At 36.9% G+C, this 20,591-nt stretch overlaps 1 protein-coding gene across 3 annotated transcripts in view; it reads left to right on the forward strand.

Annotated features, from left to right (window-relative positions):
* Positions 1-20,591, forward strand: part of adgb (androglobin) — a 204,956-nt gene that overhangs the window by 177,715 nt on the left and 6,650 nt on the right. For 2 of the 3 annotated variants that reach the window (XM_039747534.1, XM_039747536.1), the window contains 3 exons: positions 2,097-2,252; positions 13,080-13,188; positions 13,743-13,836. In XM_039747534.1, coding sequence (XP_039603468.1) covers positions 2,097-2,252; positions 13,080-13,188; positions 13,743-13,836 — 359 coding nt within the window. The remainder of the gene's footprint in view (positions 1-2,096; positions 2,253-13,079; positions 13,189-13,742; positions 13,837-20,591) is intronic. The other variant, XM_039747535.1, reaches the window with a different exon arrangement.

Below are 20,591 nucleotides of genomic sequence, written 5' to 3' on the forward strand. Positions count from 1 at the left end.
CCCCATGAGAAAATTTGGCTTTTTACAGAAGCTCTTAAAATAAAAAACTTCATAGATAGATAAATTATATATATATATATATATATGTGCGTGTGTGTGTGTGTATATACACATCCATTGTCTCCTGAACACACACCTTCTGACTTGGCAGTCTCTCTCACAGTGTAGCATTATGCAAACATGTTGCTGATATATAAAGGAGACCTTATAATGTTGTCTGACACAATTCTGCATAATGAGTCGTTGATTGAAAGTACTCAATGTTTGTGTGTGATAAGTGGTCCATAGTGTAGGGCAGATTTGAAATAATCAGGACCCTGTAGCATACAGGCTCAGAATGGGTGCGGCTGTGTGCATGACAGCGCTGCTCTGGCATTGATTGCAGAATGATCGTACACTCACATGCAAAAGCAGATTAGCTAGGTGCTGCATTCACACCTCAGAGTAGGTAAAGTGTCACACCTGCACCCAATCCGACAGGAGAGATAAAGAGGAGCTTGCACGGCAGAGAAGAAAGAAGAGAACCGATTGGAAAGAAACAGAGGAATGGAGGTTAAAGAAAAGCAGAACAGAAAGAAGAAAGACTGAGAGGCAGGATTGAGAGAGAGTCCATATTAAAACTGGATGAAGACAGGTGATCATCGACAATCCTCACCGTGATGAGTCTGGGAATGAAAAAGGGCGCGCCTATTGAGTACTGCTAGGGAGTAGGAGTGGCCCGGTTTGCGGTGTCTCCCGAAGACGCCAAGGGTCTGGCAGTGCGAGATGGGTGTGCGGCTCCGTGTGGAGCCTCATGGATGGAGCAGGCCTGGCAATGGGGACTCAAGCTAAGATTTGATGGTTGACTGCACTGGTGTGTTGGGCATCTCTTCTGCTGCAGGATCCTGGGTGGGGTAAACAGAGGAGACATTTTAGAAGGAAGTATAGGGGCCATTTTTTTAGGAAGAAAGAACTGTCTCTGATAATTAAACTCATTTTTATGGATATATTTATTATGGATATTTAACCTCCGCATGGACACAGGTTTTTGTTTATTATTTATTTATTTATTGACAATTTGATTGGTTACACCACACTATTTATTAGAACACTTTTAGATTTTTTTTGGGGATTAGTTTTAATAAAAGCCCTGAGCACTTTTGCGCCTACCCCTTGCTACATGTGTGTGTCCTTATTTGCCCAGCTCATGTCGGTCTATGACTATCAATGATTATGGGTCGAAGAGGCTCATAGGGAGCATGGAGCTAACCTGAACCCACCACATAGTGTGTCAGAAAGAGAATGTGCAGCATTAGTATAATGGCACTCAGGTTTGTTTAAATTGTTTCTTTTGTTACTAACTCCAGAGGTTCCAAAGTATGTTCCTTAACTAAGTCAGGCCTTTTAATTAGCTTGTTGATTCGGTGGGCCACTCTTGAAGTGATGTTACCGGCCCAGCACACCACAGCGTAGAAAACTGTACTGACCATCATATACTTGTAGACGAATGTGTAAGTGTTCTGAATTAAAAATGAATAAAGCAATGAATGTTTGATGTAATGCATTATGTGGTGCATCAGCTATGACAAGTAATAAACAATATAAATAACTGAGCTATGGATACTTGGTCACATTGAATTGGTAGTTCAAACTGATCGGCAGCGCTTTGATCACAGATCAAGCAGAGGCCTGTACTTGAGTTAATAGTTAAGAGTTCAATTAAATTTAATTAAGTATTTTTTTTCTTGTTGTACTTAAAAGGCATCCTGGCTACATACCATGTTAAAATATATCATTTTTTATTATTAAGATAAGATTTTGACATAGACCTTCTGCAAAAGCTGAATTTCTCCTTGGGGAAATCTATCTATCTAACTTAATTTTAAAAGACTTACTATATATATAGAAAGTATATACAGTTATAATGTGTATATATAGATATATATAGGTATATATATAGATATATATTTATAGAAATATTTTTTAGTACAATATTACTAAGGTCTGAAATGAAGATGTCCTTTCACATTTGTTGCAGTGAAATAAACAATTCTACATTGAAAATCTAAGTCACCTGTTTATTTAGAAGTGCTTTATTGTTTCTCTTATTATTTCAGGCTCTTGATGTCAATATGCCCTTTTGGACTTTACATGTTGTGAGTGGACAAGGTGATACAGATAAAATTCAATTAAAAAAAGATACTGAACGTGCCGATGAAATTAGAAATATGAAACAAGCGTGGGAATCTGCTGAACCAGGGAGAGCTATGAAGGTAACTGGCATGCTAGAGCATTGTAATTAATGTAATTAATTTAATTTATTGCCATAAACAGCATGATAATTTAATAATCTGCCTGCCTAATGAAAGAAAATAAAGGGCTATTTGTCAGCAAATGAATTCAGCCAATGGAAGCCAACCTTTTATGGAAAATACCTAAATCCTGAACACTTTTAAACTTTTTTTTAAAGATTTTTGAAAGTTTCTTATGCTCATGATGTTCTCAAAGTAACCATGAACCTCAGATCTTGAGCCCAATAGGTGATGATTTCCAGATTTCTAAAAGAAATACAAAATAAATACATGTAGCCGACTCCATGAAGGAGTATGAGCATATTGGAACATGTGAATGCTCTTTCTCTTGATATTTAAAGACTATCTTCATTTCAAGTTCTGTTAATTTATAATGTGCTTACACATTATTCTCAACAACTGTCCTATTTTAAAACAATGATGGTGAGAGCAGGCTATTCAACCCAACAAAGCTCACCATTCCTATCTACTTAATTCTTCCAAAACAACATCAAAGTCTTACTGTCTACCATTCTACTTAGTAGCTTATTCCCTCTGTCTATGGCTTTCTGTGTAAAGAAAAACTTTCTAATGTCTGTGTGATATTTACCTTTAACAAGTTTCCAACTGTGTCCCTGTGTTCTTGATGAACTCATTTTAAAATATAAGTCTCGATCCACTGCACTAATTCCCTTCATAATTTTAAACACTTCAATCATGTCACCTCTTAATCTTCTTTTGTTTAAACTGTAAAGGCCCAGCTCTTTTAATCTTTCCTCATAATTCAGCCCCTGTAGCCCTGGAATCAGCCAAGTCACTCTTCTCTGCACCTTTTCTAGTGCTGCTATGTCCTTTTTGTAGCCTGGAGACCAAAACTGCACACAGTACTCAAGATGAGACCTCACCAGTGCATTATAAAGGTTGAGCATAACCGCCTTGGACTTGATCTTAGTGCATTGGTCAGTTAAAATACACATCCAAAGTCCATACATGTCTCAGTATTTGGGATGAAGATATATTCATCCTTAGTTTTATTATCCCTTGCTTGATTTAGTGATTATTTTACTGACATAACCTTCAAATTAATAAAACATTTTGCTTTAAATCCTACAGAATACTAGGCATCATCCAGTATCATCTTTATTGACTGAGTTGGATTTCCTTCCAACATCCACAGGACTTGACTGCATTATTTATCAACAATTATACCCATCTTTTAAATCTTTTAAACTCCATAAATTTCAGTGAATAAGTGAATAATTCAGTAATTTATCTGGAAATCTCACACATCATCTTGATATGCAATGTTTTATTGCTCAGTATACAAATACATAAAAAAATGAAAATATTTTGTGCACATTGATTAGTATTGCATTGATTTTCCATGGGTTCACTTTTAATTATCTAAAGATTACCCATTGGTTTTGTGGTAGTTCTACATTATAACAAATCTAAATCTGCCATTGACAATTTAGCATGTTTTCCATTATTGATCTGTAATTTTCATATCAAAGTTCAGCATTCTTATGGTTTAAATTGATTTTGAGTAAAATGTTTCCATATATTCTAAAGAGGAATGTCTTGCAAAAATTCAAAGATAGCTCAAAAACAAAATGTTTAAGTGTGTCTCTTTATGCCCTGTTTATTTTCTTACTTTGTTTTTTGTGCAGGAATAGATGATTAAAGGGTGTTATCACATGGTCCAGTATGTGCTAAATAAATGTATTGTAAATAAATGTAAATGGTAAAAGTATTTGGTATATTTACACAACAGAACAAATGAAGTACACATGTTACCTTTTACAGTTTGTCAGCCTATGAAGGCTTATGTTTTGAGCAGATGTGATCAAAGACAGAAACAGACATGATTGAGCTGAATAACACTGGAGGTAGAACATTTAGTTCCCTATGCTTATTATGCACACCTTGTACTGACTGCAAAAAAGTCAACCAGTCTAATTTAAAAAGAGTAATGATTACAAGAAAGAATGAAGTCAAAGAGAAAAGCAAAGATCAAAACCGAAAACTAAAGCAAAATTGTAAAAGGCAGAGAGCTTAGATTGAAATAACCAGTAATCAAAATTTCACAGTAGGTAATTTATTTGGTTTAGTCAGATACCAGTAACTATTTTTTTGCAAGCAGTGCAGCCCAGGTGCATTATGGGGAAAACTCTGTGGAAACAGGCAATGCAAAAGGCAAAAGATACAGCCACCCTGGTGAATACAATGTGACGGCATTCTAACACAGACACAGACAGGCAGGACACAAGTTCAACTCACCACCCATGTTTATTTATAATAAAAGTGCACAACCACCAGCACTTCGACACAACACAACACACCACACCACCACAGTCCCTTCTCGCCCCAGTCCGTCTGCCTCCACTCCTCGCCGCTGAATGGTGGGACTGACCCCTTTTATTAGGACACCTTGAAGGACTCCAGGTGCCCAACGAGCTTCTTCCGGCCACACTTACGGGTGTGGTGGAAGTGTGGCCAAATAAGGGCCTGGAAAAGTCCACACTCCCACTGGTAGTGGCCACGGATTCCAACAGGGTTGAGCGCCCATGCTTATGATCCGTGGCTCTGCTGGAAACCAGGGGGCTGCCCTCTGACGGCCCGGGGGAGAAATTGTCCCAAAAATACTCTCCTTCCACACTCTGAAGAGTAGAACTGAAAAACCCTGGTCAACAACAACTAAAATATGCTTTAATATGTATTTTCAAAAATAACTTCCAAGCAAAAATTAAAACAGGCTAACATCTAGGTAAACAAAAAAATCCAAAAGGTAACATGCAGAAACAAAGCACAAGTTCAGTAAGCCACAAAACAGAACCAAAAGGTGAACTTACAAGAATGAATCCAAAAAAATAAAGAGAATCAATTAACTTTAGTTTAATTTCCCACCTAGAAACTGATCCCGCTCAGTGCAATATAAAGTCCAGAGAACGGTCCCTTAGCTGCAACTTTCAGGAGCTCTATTTTAAGAGTATAAGGCACAAAAATAACAAATATTAACATAAAACAATACTTTAAATAAGATGTTATTTATGGGATAATGTTTCAAAAATAGAAAAGAGATTTATACAAATTAAAATATACTAGATCCTGGGATGATACCCTGTGTAATACCAGGATGATATCCTGCTTTTTGAGTTGTTGAACAAGAATTCTTCATGGTGTCACCGAACTCCAGACCTGAATCTACCATTTGATGCATAACCCTTTCTATGACCAGCCTTTAAGAGAGCTTACGGTAATTAGGCACAGTGACATGTTAGTAGACTAAGAAGAGTTTAAACGGTCAGGGACAACTTCTTTCACAGACTAGGCAGTAACTGAAAAGAACATTTTTAATGCATTTGCAGAGAGGAGACACAGTCAGTAGACAGAATGAAGCGTAACAGGGCCGGGGGAGAAAACATCTAACTTAGTACGTGTCTGAGTATCTGTGTGTCTGACTGGTTGTCTCTATCATATGCCATTTAATGTGGGATTCGTAAAAACAGTGCTGTTTATGATGTGCCATCTGTTGGAATGAAAAATGCAGTGCATTTTTATTGCTACATGCAGTACAAAATAAACATCAATAAATAGTGTTCTGCAAATGTTAACGCTGAATGTGTAATGATCTATGTTGATTGCTTCGATTTCAACCCACTTTAGATAGGTCGCACATATAAAAATACAAAATAAATTAATACTATTGCAGTACCACACATCAAATAACATGTTCTTGTCAAACTTTCTTTCTATTGTGAAAGAAACAAAAATGTAACTGCACAAACAGAGAGAATAGGGGTATTGCTGTGAGCACCCACCAAAAATTAAATCATAGGTTTATTGAGGATTCCTAGCAGTCATAGCTGCCTTCCCCAAGCAGAGTCAATGGGAGTCGGAGCATAACCCTTGTATTACTAGGCACATGCCATGAACCCACCCAACACAGAATGCACATCCACCTGTGCACATGGCCCTAAATGGGTCTAAAATTAGACACCAGGTAACCAAGCATGCTTGACAAAAAAAGAAACACAAGGTGAATGCACACAGTGACCGACTAGAAATGAAGCAATGGTTCCCTTGCAGTGTGGACCTTGCAGTTCCTAACAGTGTGCAGTCCATCAGTGTATATTTATAGTTATAAATATTGTAGATTTAGTGTACAGTCAGTTTTACTTGTATGACTGTCAGTGTTCCCATCTTTGATGGTCTGCACAATTATTATATTTGGGTATGAATGTCGCCTTTCTTCAGTTTATAAATTTTTTTTTGTCAAATAACAGTAGCCACTAAGGCTTCTTATTCTCTAAGTTATACAATGTTTTTTCTAAGTTTTGATTTGTAAGATTTCTCTTTAAGCTTCTCATTTTAATATCTAATCAACTTTGAGGAATACATTTTTCACATGCTTTACCTATTCCTTTTTTCATATATTTATTAGAATATATACTGAATGGCTAAAATTTTATTCTTGTAACTTGTAGTGAACTTTTAAACCTTACTCAAAAGCATGAAAGCTTTTCAAAGTGTGTATTCACTTGTAATTTTCCACTCCAACTACTTGACATCTCTGCTGTGCTTGTCTCTCAAAGCCTCTCCAAGTCCACGCTGTCCTGTAAGTGAAGCACTTTCTGTAATAACCTGCATTAAGTGACTTAAGGTCTACTCTATCTATTGTATTTTATGCTGGCCTACATTTCTAATTACACAAAGCTTTTAATTAGTGCATATTTCCTTTAATGTAAAATGTAATTAAATGTAATATATTCATTAAATGTTTGAATTTATAAATGAATGCTAGCCATTTAAGCCTAAGTGAAGCTTGTATTTCTTTTCCATTAGAGGGGGCTCAAGTACTGGTTTCAGTAACAAAATGATTGTTCTCTTTGTTTTTGATTAACTTCTCTGATTATCCAAACATGATGCGCAATCATACAAGGGGCTATTTTTCTATAGTTTTGGCTATGGCAGCTAAATGCAGATTCTGACATTGATCCTGAATCCATGGATAGTGCCATTGTTGAATGGAAAACACTATATGTCCACTTAGAGGCACGAATACTGTACACCCTCCAGTGCATTGGGGAAACAATATAGCTTACCACATCTTGTCGTTTACTTACAAAATGCTTTTCTTGAAATCTTTCACCTTTGGGTCTGCTAAGCCTTGTGTTACTGCTAAAGCACAGTCTGATGGGGAACACTTCTCTGTTGGCTCTCCAAAGAAATGTTAACATTTTCTTAAAAACACAATGTAAATTTTAGTATTTAGAAACTGAGGAAAACTTATTCTAGAATAATGAAATACAAAAGATTTAAACACCTGCAACCACATTCAAGAAAAACATAATTTTGACAAATGGGTAAATCCATGTCCATTTATCACACCTATAAGTAATGATATCTCAACAAAAACTCATAAGCCAAAGAGCAAATGTTCTGTTTTCTGTTCATGACATATAAGCTAGATTTAGTTAAAAATTGACCAATTTTAAAATATAGGTTTAACTAATAAAGGTATAACTTTTATATTATAATCATAACATAGTAACTTTTCATTTTGGGGATAGCATAGTATTTACGCAAAATATAGATTTGGGAAAGAGATTTAAAACGATATAAGAGCCATTTCTGTGCAGCTTATATTTAAGGGGTGTGGAATATAGTCCAGACACAGACAGGTACACATCGTTGAAGCACCCAACACATGTTTATTTACAACTATTTACACAGTGAAACACAGCACACAACCCACTTTAACCCCCAAAAGTCCAGGCTTCACAATGCCTTTCTCTCTTCAGGTCCGCCTCCACTCCTCTCCTCCCGAGCTCTGTCCTTCTTCCTCCCAACTCCAGCCATTGAATGGAGAGAGGCGGCCCCTTTTAAACCCACCCAGATGTGCTCCAGATGCCTTCCAATGAACTCCTGCCGGCACTCCCTGGTGTGACGGAAGTGCCGGCTGTGCACACGGAAACAATCCAGGTGTCCCTGGTCTTCTTCCCCCCAGCACTTCTGGGTGTGGCGGAAGTGCTGAGGGCCAGAGCTCCTCAGGCATCTGGGCTCCCCCTGGTGGTGACCACGAACCCTTATAGGGTTAAGCTTCCATGCTCCTTTCCCGTGGTCCCCATAGCCACCAGGGCAGTCGCCCCCTTCTGGTCTGGAGGAGGCATAATCCCTCCTTCAGTCCTTCCGGGTGTCCCGGCTGGAACCACCCCCAGCCGCTCACCACAGGGGGATATTGCCAAACAAAATCATATGAAATTAGTTTTAACTCTGTTAACTTTATTTCTCCTTTAATATTGATCCAAGACATATGCAATATTAGTTCCATGCTTTACTCATATGACCAAATCATCATGCCAAGTTTGGTTAAAATCTGTGAGCATGAGGTCCAAAAGTGTGATGATTTGACATGGAATTATCCAAAATAGAGGAGACCATTCAGGCTATGAAGAGGGTTTGATTAACAACAATTAAGTTGTCCAACTATGTCATTCCCTATACTTTCTCAGTCTATGTTTCATCAGACTTGAAGCACTAATATGACAAAACACCCACCACCACAGTTCATTCATCTGCAATTTCAGTGTCAATTTTAAATTGTGGCTGAATACAGGAGCATATCCAATAGCAAAATAAATGTATGAATGATCAGCTGTTTAAGCCTCCGCACAAATGGAAATTCCTTCAATAACAAAATCTAGCATGATAGTTGGGAGTTGTGTTTGACACCCTGTTTATGACTGGCATCTTTTTTAAAGTTTTTACCCTACCATTTGTTAATGTTGCTATGATAGGCAGGAAGCGATGCATGACCTTGTGATGAAAAGCATGGTCTGAACAAATAGAGGTTTACATAATTCAAAACTTGTAAGTGACTTATAGATAAGTCAAAAATAACTGGGTAAAGCTTACACATTTTATGATATTTTTTTACAAAAATGTATTAACTGCTGTCTAATAGGTATTGTATTGCACATAACATTCTCAACCTGCTTATTCAATTTCAGGATTCCAGAGGGTAACAGCATATCTTGGCAGCAGTTGGGTGCAAGGCAGTATCCAACCTGCTAAACCACTATAAGACGAAATCTTTATTTTGCATGAAAAATTTAGAATCACAAATTATATGTCATGTGCAATGGCATGCATCCAGAGGAAATGTGCAAACCTTACAGAGACAGTTCATGAACCCATGCCATATAATCCACAAGACAAATTGATTGTGTATTCTCAAAACTGATAATTATACAGTATATGCTTAAGTTTAACAATACACTAGTCATTTCACTCCTAACATTAACATTCTCAAACCTGCTAAATCTAATTCAGGATTCCAGCGGACCAGAGCCTTTCCAAGGAACAAAACAGATCTGGACAGGGCACAAGTCTAGTACAGGGCCGACACACATCCACACCCACAGGCACTCACATCTAGTTTGGAATTGCCAATCAGCCAAACTAACACACATTTAACCATATGTGAGGAAAACCAGTCTATCTTCATAGAAACCCACATGGGAAGAATATGCACACTCCACACAGACCACAACCAGGCATGGGATTCAAACTCAAGATCCCACCCAGGACCTTGGCACCTTGAAGTGGCAACTCTGTCTCCTGGATAACCGTCCCACCCTCATTTCACATGATTATTTAAAAAAAAATGACAATGCATAAATTACAACTATTGTGTTTCACTAGATTGTCTTCTTAAGTGTACTTAGCAGTTTTATGAAACATCCTTTAAGGCTGGATTAATAAACATTCCTTCAAGTATTAGTTTTTTTCATTGTTTCAAGTGCAAAAATTATTTTTTTCTTTTCTATGTTGCTGTCCAACAGCATTCCAAACTAATCCCTATATGAAATTTGATGCACCACTATTGTAACTCATACTACTGTAGAATCATATTAACACATGGCAGGCCTCATTTGACATGAATTAGGCAATAAGGCTTTGTTTCAAAGGAGGTAAACTTTGTCACAGGTTCAAGTCTCACAAGTACCTCTTTGTTTTGGCCTGAGCATGTAACATAAAGTACATGCAACAGAGCTAAAAAGTTGTGTATTCCTTTGTACAAATGCGTTCTTATTAAGGAAATTGATGTATATTTTTGTTAAAATTGCCTTTTTGGGGCAGTTTGTGAGGCTCTGTCTATATAAGCTCATCTTTTCTCACTGCTATCTTAATTACTGTCCCTCCATTTCCAAGTTTCATTAGTCACACCTATCCTTTGTTAGTATAAAACTCCTGTACTGTACACTATTGGAGATCAAAGTGCCAGAGTGGTTTTTCAGAGCAATGCCATAGAGAAACCATTTTTGGTTCCAAACAGGACCCCTCCACATGGTTCCAGAAAGAACCTTTATTTTATTAAACCCATAACAGGTTCAATTGAGTAAATAACCATGAGCCGGTAGTAATAGATTTGTGAAATACCAAAGTGTTCCAAAGGCTTTGGTGAAATACCAAAGGGTTCTGTCTGCCATACATTAAATATTGTGTAGGGTTTTTTTTTTTCTACATATTAGGAAGTTTTTCAAAGCACAAAGAACCAACTTCATATGCAAAAAACAGAATGAAATGGTGCCTAGATGAGCAATACTTCTACGAGGTACCACATAACCCAACAAAAAATATAAAGTGCCATTTAAGAACCATTATTTTTAAGAGTGTGCTTATCACATACAGGAAGTTTTTCACTTTAATTATTACAGTGTGTCCTATGACCAACAAGTGCATCTTTCAAAATAGAAAAGAGTATTTGCTGGTATTTGTTTGTGGCAGAGATCTGAAAACACTTGACAGATTATAATTATAGTGGGAAGTTGATTGAACCAACTTTTAAAATAGAAGCGTTACTTTTGAATGCTTATTCAGGAACCTACATATTATATTTAAACAAAAAAATCCTATTAATTGTTTTTATTGCTATAAATAAAGTACAGACAAAATCAGATTATGCAATAGAGCCCAACCATAATGAAACTGATTGAAGTTCAACAAATTAGTTATTGATTTTTTTTTTTATGCATGATGAGTTGCTGTTGCTGAGGATATAGTAATACAAGAACAAGTAAACTCACTGATGTGAATCAGTTTGTAAATACGCAGGGAGAACATGCAAACTCCCTGCAGACGCTAGTGCTTTGAGGCAGGAATGACAGCTCTGCACTACCACCCTGCCTTTGCGAAGACATCTGTACTGAACTTACTAAACTTAAACCTGATTTAGACTAAAAGTATGAATACACTTATAATGTCTGTTCAGTTCTTATCGCTTGATTGCAGTCTTTGTCTAAGTAGACCACTGAGGCACATGTGTGCATTATCATACATGCATCAGCAGGCAATTGCTTTAAGAAATAATGAAGTAAGCTTCCTGGCCAAATGACCTTATCATCTGACTGTCATTTACAGACTTATAAAAAGCAAACAATTCTATATTTAAGGACTCTTTTTCTTTTAATTATATATCCGTCTTATATAAGTGTGCATTGTTTATTTTTTGTATACTATTTATGGATTATTTGTCTTATCTAATTTTAATTTGTTTTTCTTTGTATGTAATTTTTTCTTTGACATCTTGTAAAACATTTTGCGGTACATTTGTAAAAAAATGTGCTATAGAAGCAAATGATGTTGTTGTTGTTGTTGTTGTTCAGTATAGTGGACGAATGTAAACGTTTGTAAGCGTGATTTCTTTTTAGTTATTATAGTCTAGTGTTCCACAGAACAGAGACGGTAATTCTTATCTAGGCATCAGTATTCAATAATGTCAATAACTTTTATAACGACTTTCCGAGGTAAATCCACATACCCTGGGGCTAAAAGGTAGCCACGTACAAAGATGACCATTAAAGTAAAGCACACAGCAAGTCTCCATTTAAAATGGCTGAATCTCACAAACATGTTTTGCAATATGTGCATGATTTAAGATGTGGATCAATTCTAAAAAAATTTTTTGGATTAAAAAAATGCACATACTGTATTCAGTACATTTTGTTATTTTACTTTGGGACCCCAGTACCCGTTAACTCCATTTGAAAATGCAAGAGTAGATTGGTTTTAAAATATATACAGTTCGCTTTAAAACACAATTTAATGTGACAAACTACTATATACCAAAATTGTGAAGAAATAACTTTGACTTGAAAAATACTGAACTTATCCCTTAATATTGGTCATTATGCCTCCAAGCATCTACTATTAATTGTCAGTGTTGTATGTTCTGTTTTATTAGCTTTTTCCGTTTCTGACATTTCTGATATTTCAAACATGAATTGGTATATGTATTCTAGATTGTTTTATAATCATTTTGTCTTAAAGTGCCTTGTAATGATGCTAAATAAAGTATTGATTGCTTGACCGATTTATTGGTAAAAAGTTAAGTTAAATCCATACATTTTCTAAACCAATATATTAATTTAAGGGTTACGGCAAGCCAAAGCCTATCCCAGCAGCTCTAGATGCAAATCCCTTGTAGGACACACTTACACTTACTCATACAGGGCCAATTTAGAGCTGACACTTATGCTAACATGCGCATATTTGGGATGAAAGTCGCAATTATGTAGTGTATTTTTAGAAATATTTCAGAGATAGCAGATCTTTGCATACTGTGTGGTAGCAGTAACTTTCTTTTTGAATTCCTAATTAGGAAACAACAGTTACATCTGAAATAGTATTATTTAAATAATTAAGCAAATTAAACAATTTTATTAATATTCTGTTTGTGTTAAGTTCAGAGAAACTTGCTGTCATTTTGAAAATATGCTTAATGTACATCATGCTCCTTTTTAGGCTCTGCAGTCTCGGCTGAGGTATATTAACAAATATTTACGAAGGTTCTCTCCTGAGTTACCAGCTGGCAGGGTTATGACTCCCATTACTACCGAAGAAAAATCTGAAGGTAATTGTCTAATACAAAAGTGTGTCTGACAGCCTTTCAGTATTTAATTTTAAGTGACAAATAACTTTCATAAAAATGGAATTTGAATGTGCAGAGTAACAGAATTTTATTGACAAATTTAGTTTGATTAATGTCAGCATTAATTAACAATACTGTATAAATTGGAGAGAAAAATATTTTCAAAGTTTTCATTACATTTAAAAATTAGAAATGTGGCATGTGTTTCCAAAAATAAACTTAGAAACAAACTCCATGACAAGGCAATGCAAACTGAACTAGAATATTGTTTCATATGGTAACCGTCTCATTCTGGACCCCAACTAGTTAGACCAGATGTCTGCAATACCCTGCGCAGGGTCAATGTAACACATAAAGATGTCAAATGCTTTGTACTTTAAAATGTATGGTTATCATTTTGACTATTTTTTAATAATCCTGTTCCTAGTCTTGAATGTATACTGTAAAAATCAGAGAGGTGACACTTTGATAGACATTTATCTACGTATCATAAAATATTAGACTTGTAAAATACTGTGTTTTAAATTATTTTACAGCAGCATCAGTAACTGTAAGCCCAGAAACACTTTCAAGTTGTGAAGACAGTTCTCAGCTTCAAAAGTCACATTTGGACTTGTCTCCTTTCTTCAGGTATTGTAGATGAATTACCCTTTACCAAGTACGTTTTGGAAAATTAGCTTTTATAGCTTAAAAAATAACTTAATCCATTGTTTATGTAATTTACCACATTAGTAAATTAAAACAATTCAATATACAGTAGTTTAAGTTAAGTTCCAAGGTAACTGGAATCCCATTCTTGGTTGATTTGTGCCTTGTATTTGATCTGACCTGGCTGACTTGGATGTGCTCGTCTGAGGTTGCTCTGGTAAATGGTATACTTATTGAGTATGTACTCCTATGAGCAGTATACTGTATATCAGCGGTCACCAACTCTGGTTCTGGAGGGCCCCAGTGGCTACAGGTTTTCACTCCAACCCTTTTCTTAATTGGTGTACTGCTTTTGCTGCTAATTAACTCCTTTTCCTTTCATTTTAATTGCCTTGTTTTTTAGGATTTGTTCCTGCTTCATTTCTCTTCTTAAATTGCACACAAACAGAAATGAAACGTGAAGTGAGTGAGCCAACAGATGACTTCAGTCAGGATTAAATTCTAGTCCTTTCTGTACTAATACATTAAATACATTTAATACTCGACCACCATTTCTTGATTGCAGCATTGGACAGGTTGGAGCAGCGGGACCATGCAAGCCAGTGATGCTTGAAGCATTGGATAATGTGTGCCAGAAACAAGTCAGAAAACATAAGTAAAGTTTAGGAATGAATGTCATTTAGCAACCAAAATTATCATAGGAAAGGCTAAAGATCAAAAATAGGTGAAACTAAATGATTTGTAAAAGTTTAGAGCAAAATGTATACTTTGATGTGCAAAAACAGACATCAAAACAAGAACAGCGAGAAAAAAGTAAGCATTAAACCTGGCATTTTTAATGAATGAAGTCAGATGCCTGCTAAATGACAGTAAAAAAACAGGCTGTCTGGCTGAACTGAATCAAAAAAGGCCATGGGTGGCAACAGTAAACAAGTCACACTAAAAGCACATATGAGGAGCGGCCAAAAACATATTAGATGATGAATAAATGCCAGATTATGGTGATCTTATCTTAGCTCAATAAGAAGCTGCAAGATCTTAGTTAGGAAGTTTAGCCCAAGTGTTTCAATATTTTGTGTCTGGTTGGATCCGGTTGCTATGTGTCTGACATTCTTAGTAATAAATTGCATTACATTTTTCAATCTAATAGATTGCACATCACAAACATTAACACTGCTCTTACAAATGCCGTACCAAATGGCATATAACAGAGACACATCAATTGCATGGTGAACTGAAAATGTTCATTCCAAGGTCTATGTTGAGTATTTAGATTTCAATCTAAGAAGGGTGGCACAGCTGGTAACCCATATAACACAAGGTTTAATTTAACAATCCACTTCTGAAGGAAGTGATCCATGACATTGCCTACTGAGTGGCTACTGTTAGGTGATAAATGCAAAGTCTAGTTATTATAAACTTACTTTACTTTTTTTAGATGCTTATATTACATATTATTACATATATATATATAGGCGCACTGGTAGCGCTGCTGCCTCACAGTTAGGAGACCTGGGTTTGCTTCCCGGGTCATCCTTGCGTGGAGTTTGCATGTTCTCCCCGTGTCTGCATGGGTTTCCTCCGGGCGCTCCGGTTTCCTCCCACAGTCCAAAGACATGCAGGTTAGGTGGATTGGTGATTCTAAATTGGCCTTAGTGTGTGCTTGGTGTGTGGGTGTGTTTGTGTGTGTCCTGCGGTGGGTTGGCACCCTGCCCAGGATTGGTTCCTGCCTTGTGCCCTGTGTTGGCTGGGATTGGCTCCAGCAGACCCCCGTGACCCTGTAGTCAGGATTAGGAAATGCGGGTAAATGATAGGGAATACACCAGAGGAGCCATATTCACTACAGTGCAGGAGTGTAAATCATGCAGGAGTCAGAACATGCATGTTTCATTTATAGAAAGCACCTCAGTGCAGAGTCAATGAAGGCCTCAAGCTCAGCTCAGAAATGCAATGTCACTCTGTTTTCAGTGGTGATGTTTTGAAACGTTCTGTTTTGCATTTTGTTAATTACCATCTAGCATGTCCTATCCAGTTTATCCTATCAGCCCAAATGTTCAAAGCCACATCTAGATAAATTATTACAAATCTGGGCATAGATTTCCAAAGATAAACAAAATTATTTATTTGTTATAGTCAAATACAAGCCAGTAACCAATTCCTGGGTGGTGCTTCTCCTGGCTGTGGAAAACCTGTCCAAAGGTAGCCTAACACCTTTTACACAACCCTTCAGGTCTCCTAGTATACCATATTAGGAGCTGTGGATTATGCACATCAGACTGCAGTTTGCTGTAAGTTGTTAGTTAGGAAGAATAACTGCCACATTTATGCACCGTTCTCACATCGATCTCCCACTAGTGTCGGACAAAGTGGGTATTGCCCTTTCTGCTAGGCTTTTGTAGCACAGCAGGCCTGTTAAGAAAGCAGGGGTGCAGGCATCCATCTGCACAAAACAGATACTTGCATTCCAAACTAAGCGACTGAACTCCAGCTTGTATGAAGATCTGTCTGGACTTCATCTGATAACAAAGATGCAACTCAGAGGTGACCCGACTTCTCTCCCGAGGCCCCTCTGCAGAATTCTTCAGCCAGAAGGTGCAAAATGGATTCAAATAAGGACAAAGACCTATAATTCAAGGGGTGACAGCTAAGATGGACAGAAGAATCTACCTATTAAAAGACACTGATTTTGTAACTGGAAGTGACTTTAATCCAATCAGGAGAAGGTTCAACCTTCCTTTAAAACTCTCTGCACCATCCTGAAGATGGGATAATCGCTGGACACTTACTGAACTCCCTGGGATTCTCTCAGGGATGGAGAAATATGCAAAATGACCCTCTGAAACCTAAAATGTTATGAGCTCCATCACTTGGAGAGCTGAACCTGACAAACTCTTCTCTTTGTGAACCTGAGAGTTGAGATCTAGTTTGCCAAGCTAAACAGTGAGCCAGTCTGAAAGCTGAGAAGCAGCTAACACTTCAAGAAGGGAATTTCAGCATCTCCACTCTTGTGCCATAAAGAAAAATGCTTTTCCATGAGATGCCGATGGCACAGCAAAGAATCTAACAGTAAAAAGCAAGCTGAGAAAGCTGCAGCATAGCACTGACAAAGATCATACAGCAAAGAGAAAGAGTGCATTCCAGCACATTTTCACAATATTGGACATCATCCATAAAGCTTGATTTTATAAAACTGTTTATCTGTGCCAAGATCAAGTAGAACTCTAAATAACCAGTAAACAGCCAGCCTAGATGTTATGTGCTTGTCTATCAAGTCTGTCTGTGTCCAGTCTTATTTCTCAACATATATATGCAGTCGTCATAGTTCTATAATCCTTGTGTTTATTAATAAATTGTATTATTCTGTTTCTTAAAACGAGCATGCTTCACTTACCCTGATATAAGTCTAAAGGCCAGAGACATGCTTCCTACAACAGAGAAAAGTAAGGTAAATAAAACAGGAGCCTAGCAGATTTACTGAATTAATCCCACATTATTATGGCATCTTTCTGGGTGGGCCGTTTTATTGATTATTATCCATCCATCCATCCATTTTCCAACCCGCTGAATCCTAACTACAGGGTCACGGGGGTCTGCTAGAGCCAATCCCAGCCAACACAGGGCAGGAACCAATCCTGGGCAGGGTGCCAACCCACCGCAGGACCCACACAAACACCAAGCACACACTAGGGCCAATTTAGAATCGCCAATCCACCTAACCTGCATGTCTTTGGACTGTGGGAGGAAACCGGAGCGCCTGGAGGAAACCCACGCAGACACGGGGAGAACATGCAAACTCCACGCAGGGAGGACCTGGGAAGCGAACCCGGGTCTCCTAACTGCGAGGCAGCAGCGCTACCACTGCGCCACCGTGCCGCCCTTATTGATTATTAATCAATCAAAATTGCTACACTAGCATCTTCTTTGGTACACACAAATCATGTTCCTGCCAGGCTGAGGTTCTTATAAGGTGGAGCCAAGCATGATGGTAAACAAATGTAAAAGCGTATTGTTGTAATTTATTAAATCCTTACAAATTAATTCCTCTAGGAGGTTTAGATGGTTCATGTGTGGTCCACTGTTCCCATCAGACTGAAGCAGCACTTAGTTGCAGATGATAAACCCTGCAATCCCATCATCTGGACATATTATCTATTAACATTTTCTAAACTTTGGAAGTACAGCCAGGACATTCAAACTCATGTACAAGTGGGCTTAGGAGATTTTTCAGCAGACCCTTTGGTGTTTTTCACAATTCTCAGCACTTTCTCTTTATATAGTCCATAAATTTTGGTGGGTACCCTGTGTTGCACAGGTTTTGACAGTACTATCCTCAAAAATACCCAGAATTCAGGCCTTCTTGTAGTGTACAGCAAGTTACTGTGATCATGTTTACTTTATATGTTTCATTTTAGTGTATGTTTGTTTATACAATATTTGATTTTGTTATATTTTAATCTACTATATTAATTTTTATAAACTATGGAAAGCATTTTGAGCCATTTTTTTATTTATGGAAGGTCAGGTCAGGTTGGGGAACAAGCACTGGCACAGAATGTTGGCCATACACTGCACACAATGAAACAACTCGAATAATATAGCACCTTACATTACACTGGAGCCTATCCCAGCCAACACAGGAACAAACCCCGGGCAGGGTGCCACACACACACACCCCCACACTCCAAGCACAATTTAGGATCGCCAATGCACCTAACCTGCATGTCTTTGGACTGTGGGAGGAAAGTGGAGCACCCTAAGGAAACCCACACAGACACGGGGAGAACATGCAAATTCCACGCAGTTAGGAGACTCGGGTAGCGAGGCAGCAGCGCTACCCACTGCACCACCATGCTGCCCGGTGGTAATATTTCAGTAAATAACTTAGTTCCATGTTCTAAACTTTTCTGTGACATCTTTTTTTTCACTATTAAGTGTTCACATTGACTTTTTTAATAGTAAAGTTACTACAGATACAAATCATTTTTAATTGTTTTTACTGTAAGCACAGAACACCTTTTAATGTGCTATATTAACATTGCTTATCTGTGTATGGATTAATGTTAAGGCTTCTGTTTTTTGAGCTCTTTGCCCCTGGTATTTTCTTTCTTTTGCCCTTGTCTCTCCATTTAATGTTTCCTGACACCCAACAAAAGAATAGCAGAAGGCAAGTCTATTAGGCTTTAAGAAGAAAATTAATCTGAAAGATTTTGCCCCTTAGATAACAAAGGTTAATTATTCATTATTCATGTTTTCATTACCATGAAGGTCAATTACAATGACAATCACTTTCCCATCTTGAGAAGATTAAATCCATCTTTGGGAGTATCTGTCCAGATGTTACTTACATTTGTTACAAATGACACCTTTATTGTGTTAAATTATATTCCTATATGTACCAAGCTAACTTTCTTTTATGTATAATTTGCTTTTGCATGCATCAGATTGCATTGCTTTTAGCTAATTGACATTTTTTTTTCCTGTCAGTCACAGTACCAGGGGAAAATAACTGTTGAATGTATTGATCTGTACTACTTGAGCTGCTTCTGATCCATAAGTAAAAGAAAGATAACAGTACTGGTGCTTGTGAATAATTAAAAGCACACGTCGTTTTTGGACACAGTAACTTCCTGTGCTGTTAGGAAATATATTTGTTACTCGCCCACCCTTCCAACACCCTCCCAACAGAGATATTAGTTCTATAATTATTTGGACTCTACGAAAACGTTTTTATTTATTAATCAAGGTTAAAGTTTTGTAAATAATTAGTAGTTTTCTCAGTTTAGTAACTTATTCACTATTGTTAAGTTTGATGACTGTTACTATAGTATTGACATAATACTGTGGTTCTTGTTATAGCAGCCATTTCTGGTAAAAATTAATGAATTAATTTTCTTAAATAATACTGTTTAAGATGAAAACTACATGGAAAGCTATCCACGCCAAAAAAAAAAATCCCCTCTCTGTTTTCATTTCCCTCTTTTTCTTGGTCATGGATTGAATCGAATTGGTCAGACTGTAGCTCTACGTCATTGTGCTGCCTGTTGTATAAAATGAAAATGAATGTAATAAATAAACTACAATGCTGCAAATAGTGGTGATCGGAGCATTACAGCTTATGATAATATTATTAGTTCTACTACACTGTTTATAATCTCTCAAGTTTAAATGATGCTAAATATAAAATAATGAATATTGATATTGCCTTCTGTAATTTGTTTGAATAGATTGAATAACCTTTTTAGTTTATAAACAATCTAATTGCTCTTTATACATATTCGATAACTATTTTCCAGTCATTAAATTTCATCCATTTTTTGAGTGATTCTTTGTTATTAGCAATAAATCATCTTCAAATAATATTCTTTCAACCCCAAAAAGTAGAAAAGCATGTAAAGTCTTAAACCAAAAAAAAAGCTTTTCTTACGTTCCTTGTTCATTATACAGTAGTAGCCATCATCTTCATACAAAGCGGCCCTTTTCAGAGCTAGGATCACAAACGCAGGTTACTATCATGTGCCATCAGTTTAAAGACTTCACTTATTTTTTTCCTTTGTGTAACTTCAGCCTAATGCTTAATTTCTGTAAATATTATGATGTATTACTTTGGTGTATCTGTACTTTCTTTAACCAAGAATGTTTATACAATATTGTTGGATTGTAATTTTCCACATTTTCTGATCTGTGCAAAGCTAACCACTCTTAGTTTTATTTTTTTTTATCTCATGACTTTCAGTTGT

The sequence above is a fragment of the Polypterus senegalus genome, chromosome 3 (assembly GCF_016835505.1).
Source record: "Polypterus senegalus isolate Bchr_013 chromosome 3, ASM1683550v1, whole genome shotgun sequence".
NCBI classification, from domain to species: Eukaryota; Metazoa; Chordata; class Cladistia; order Polypteriformes; family Polypteridae; genus Polypterus; species Polypterus senegalus.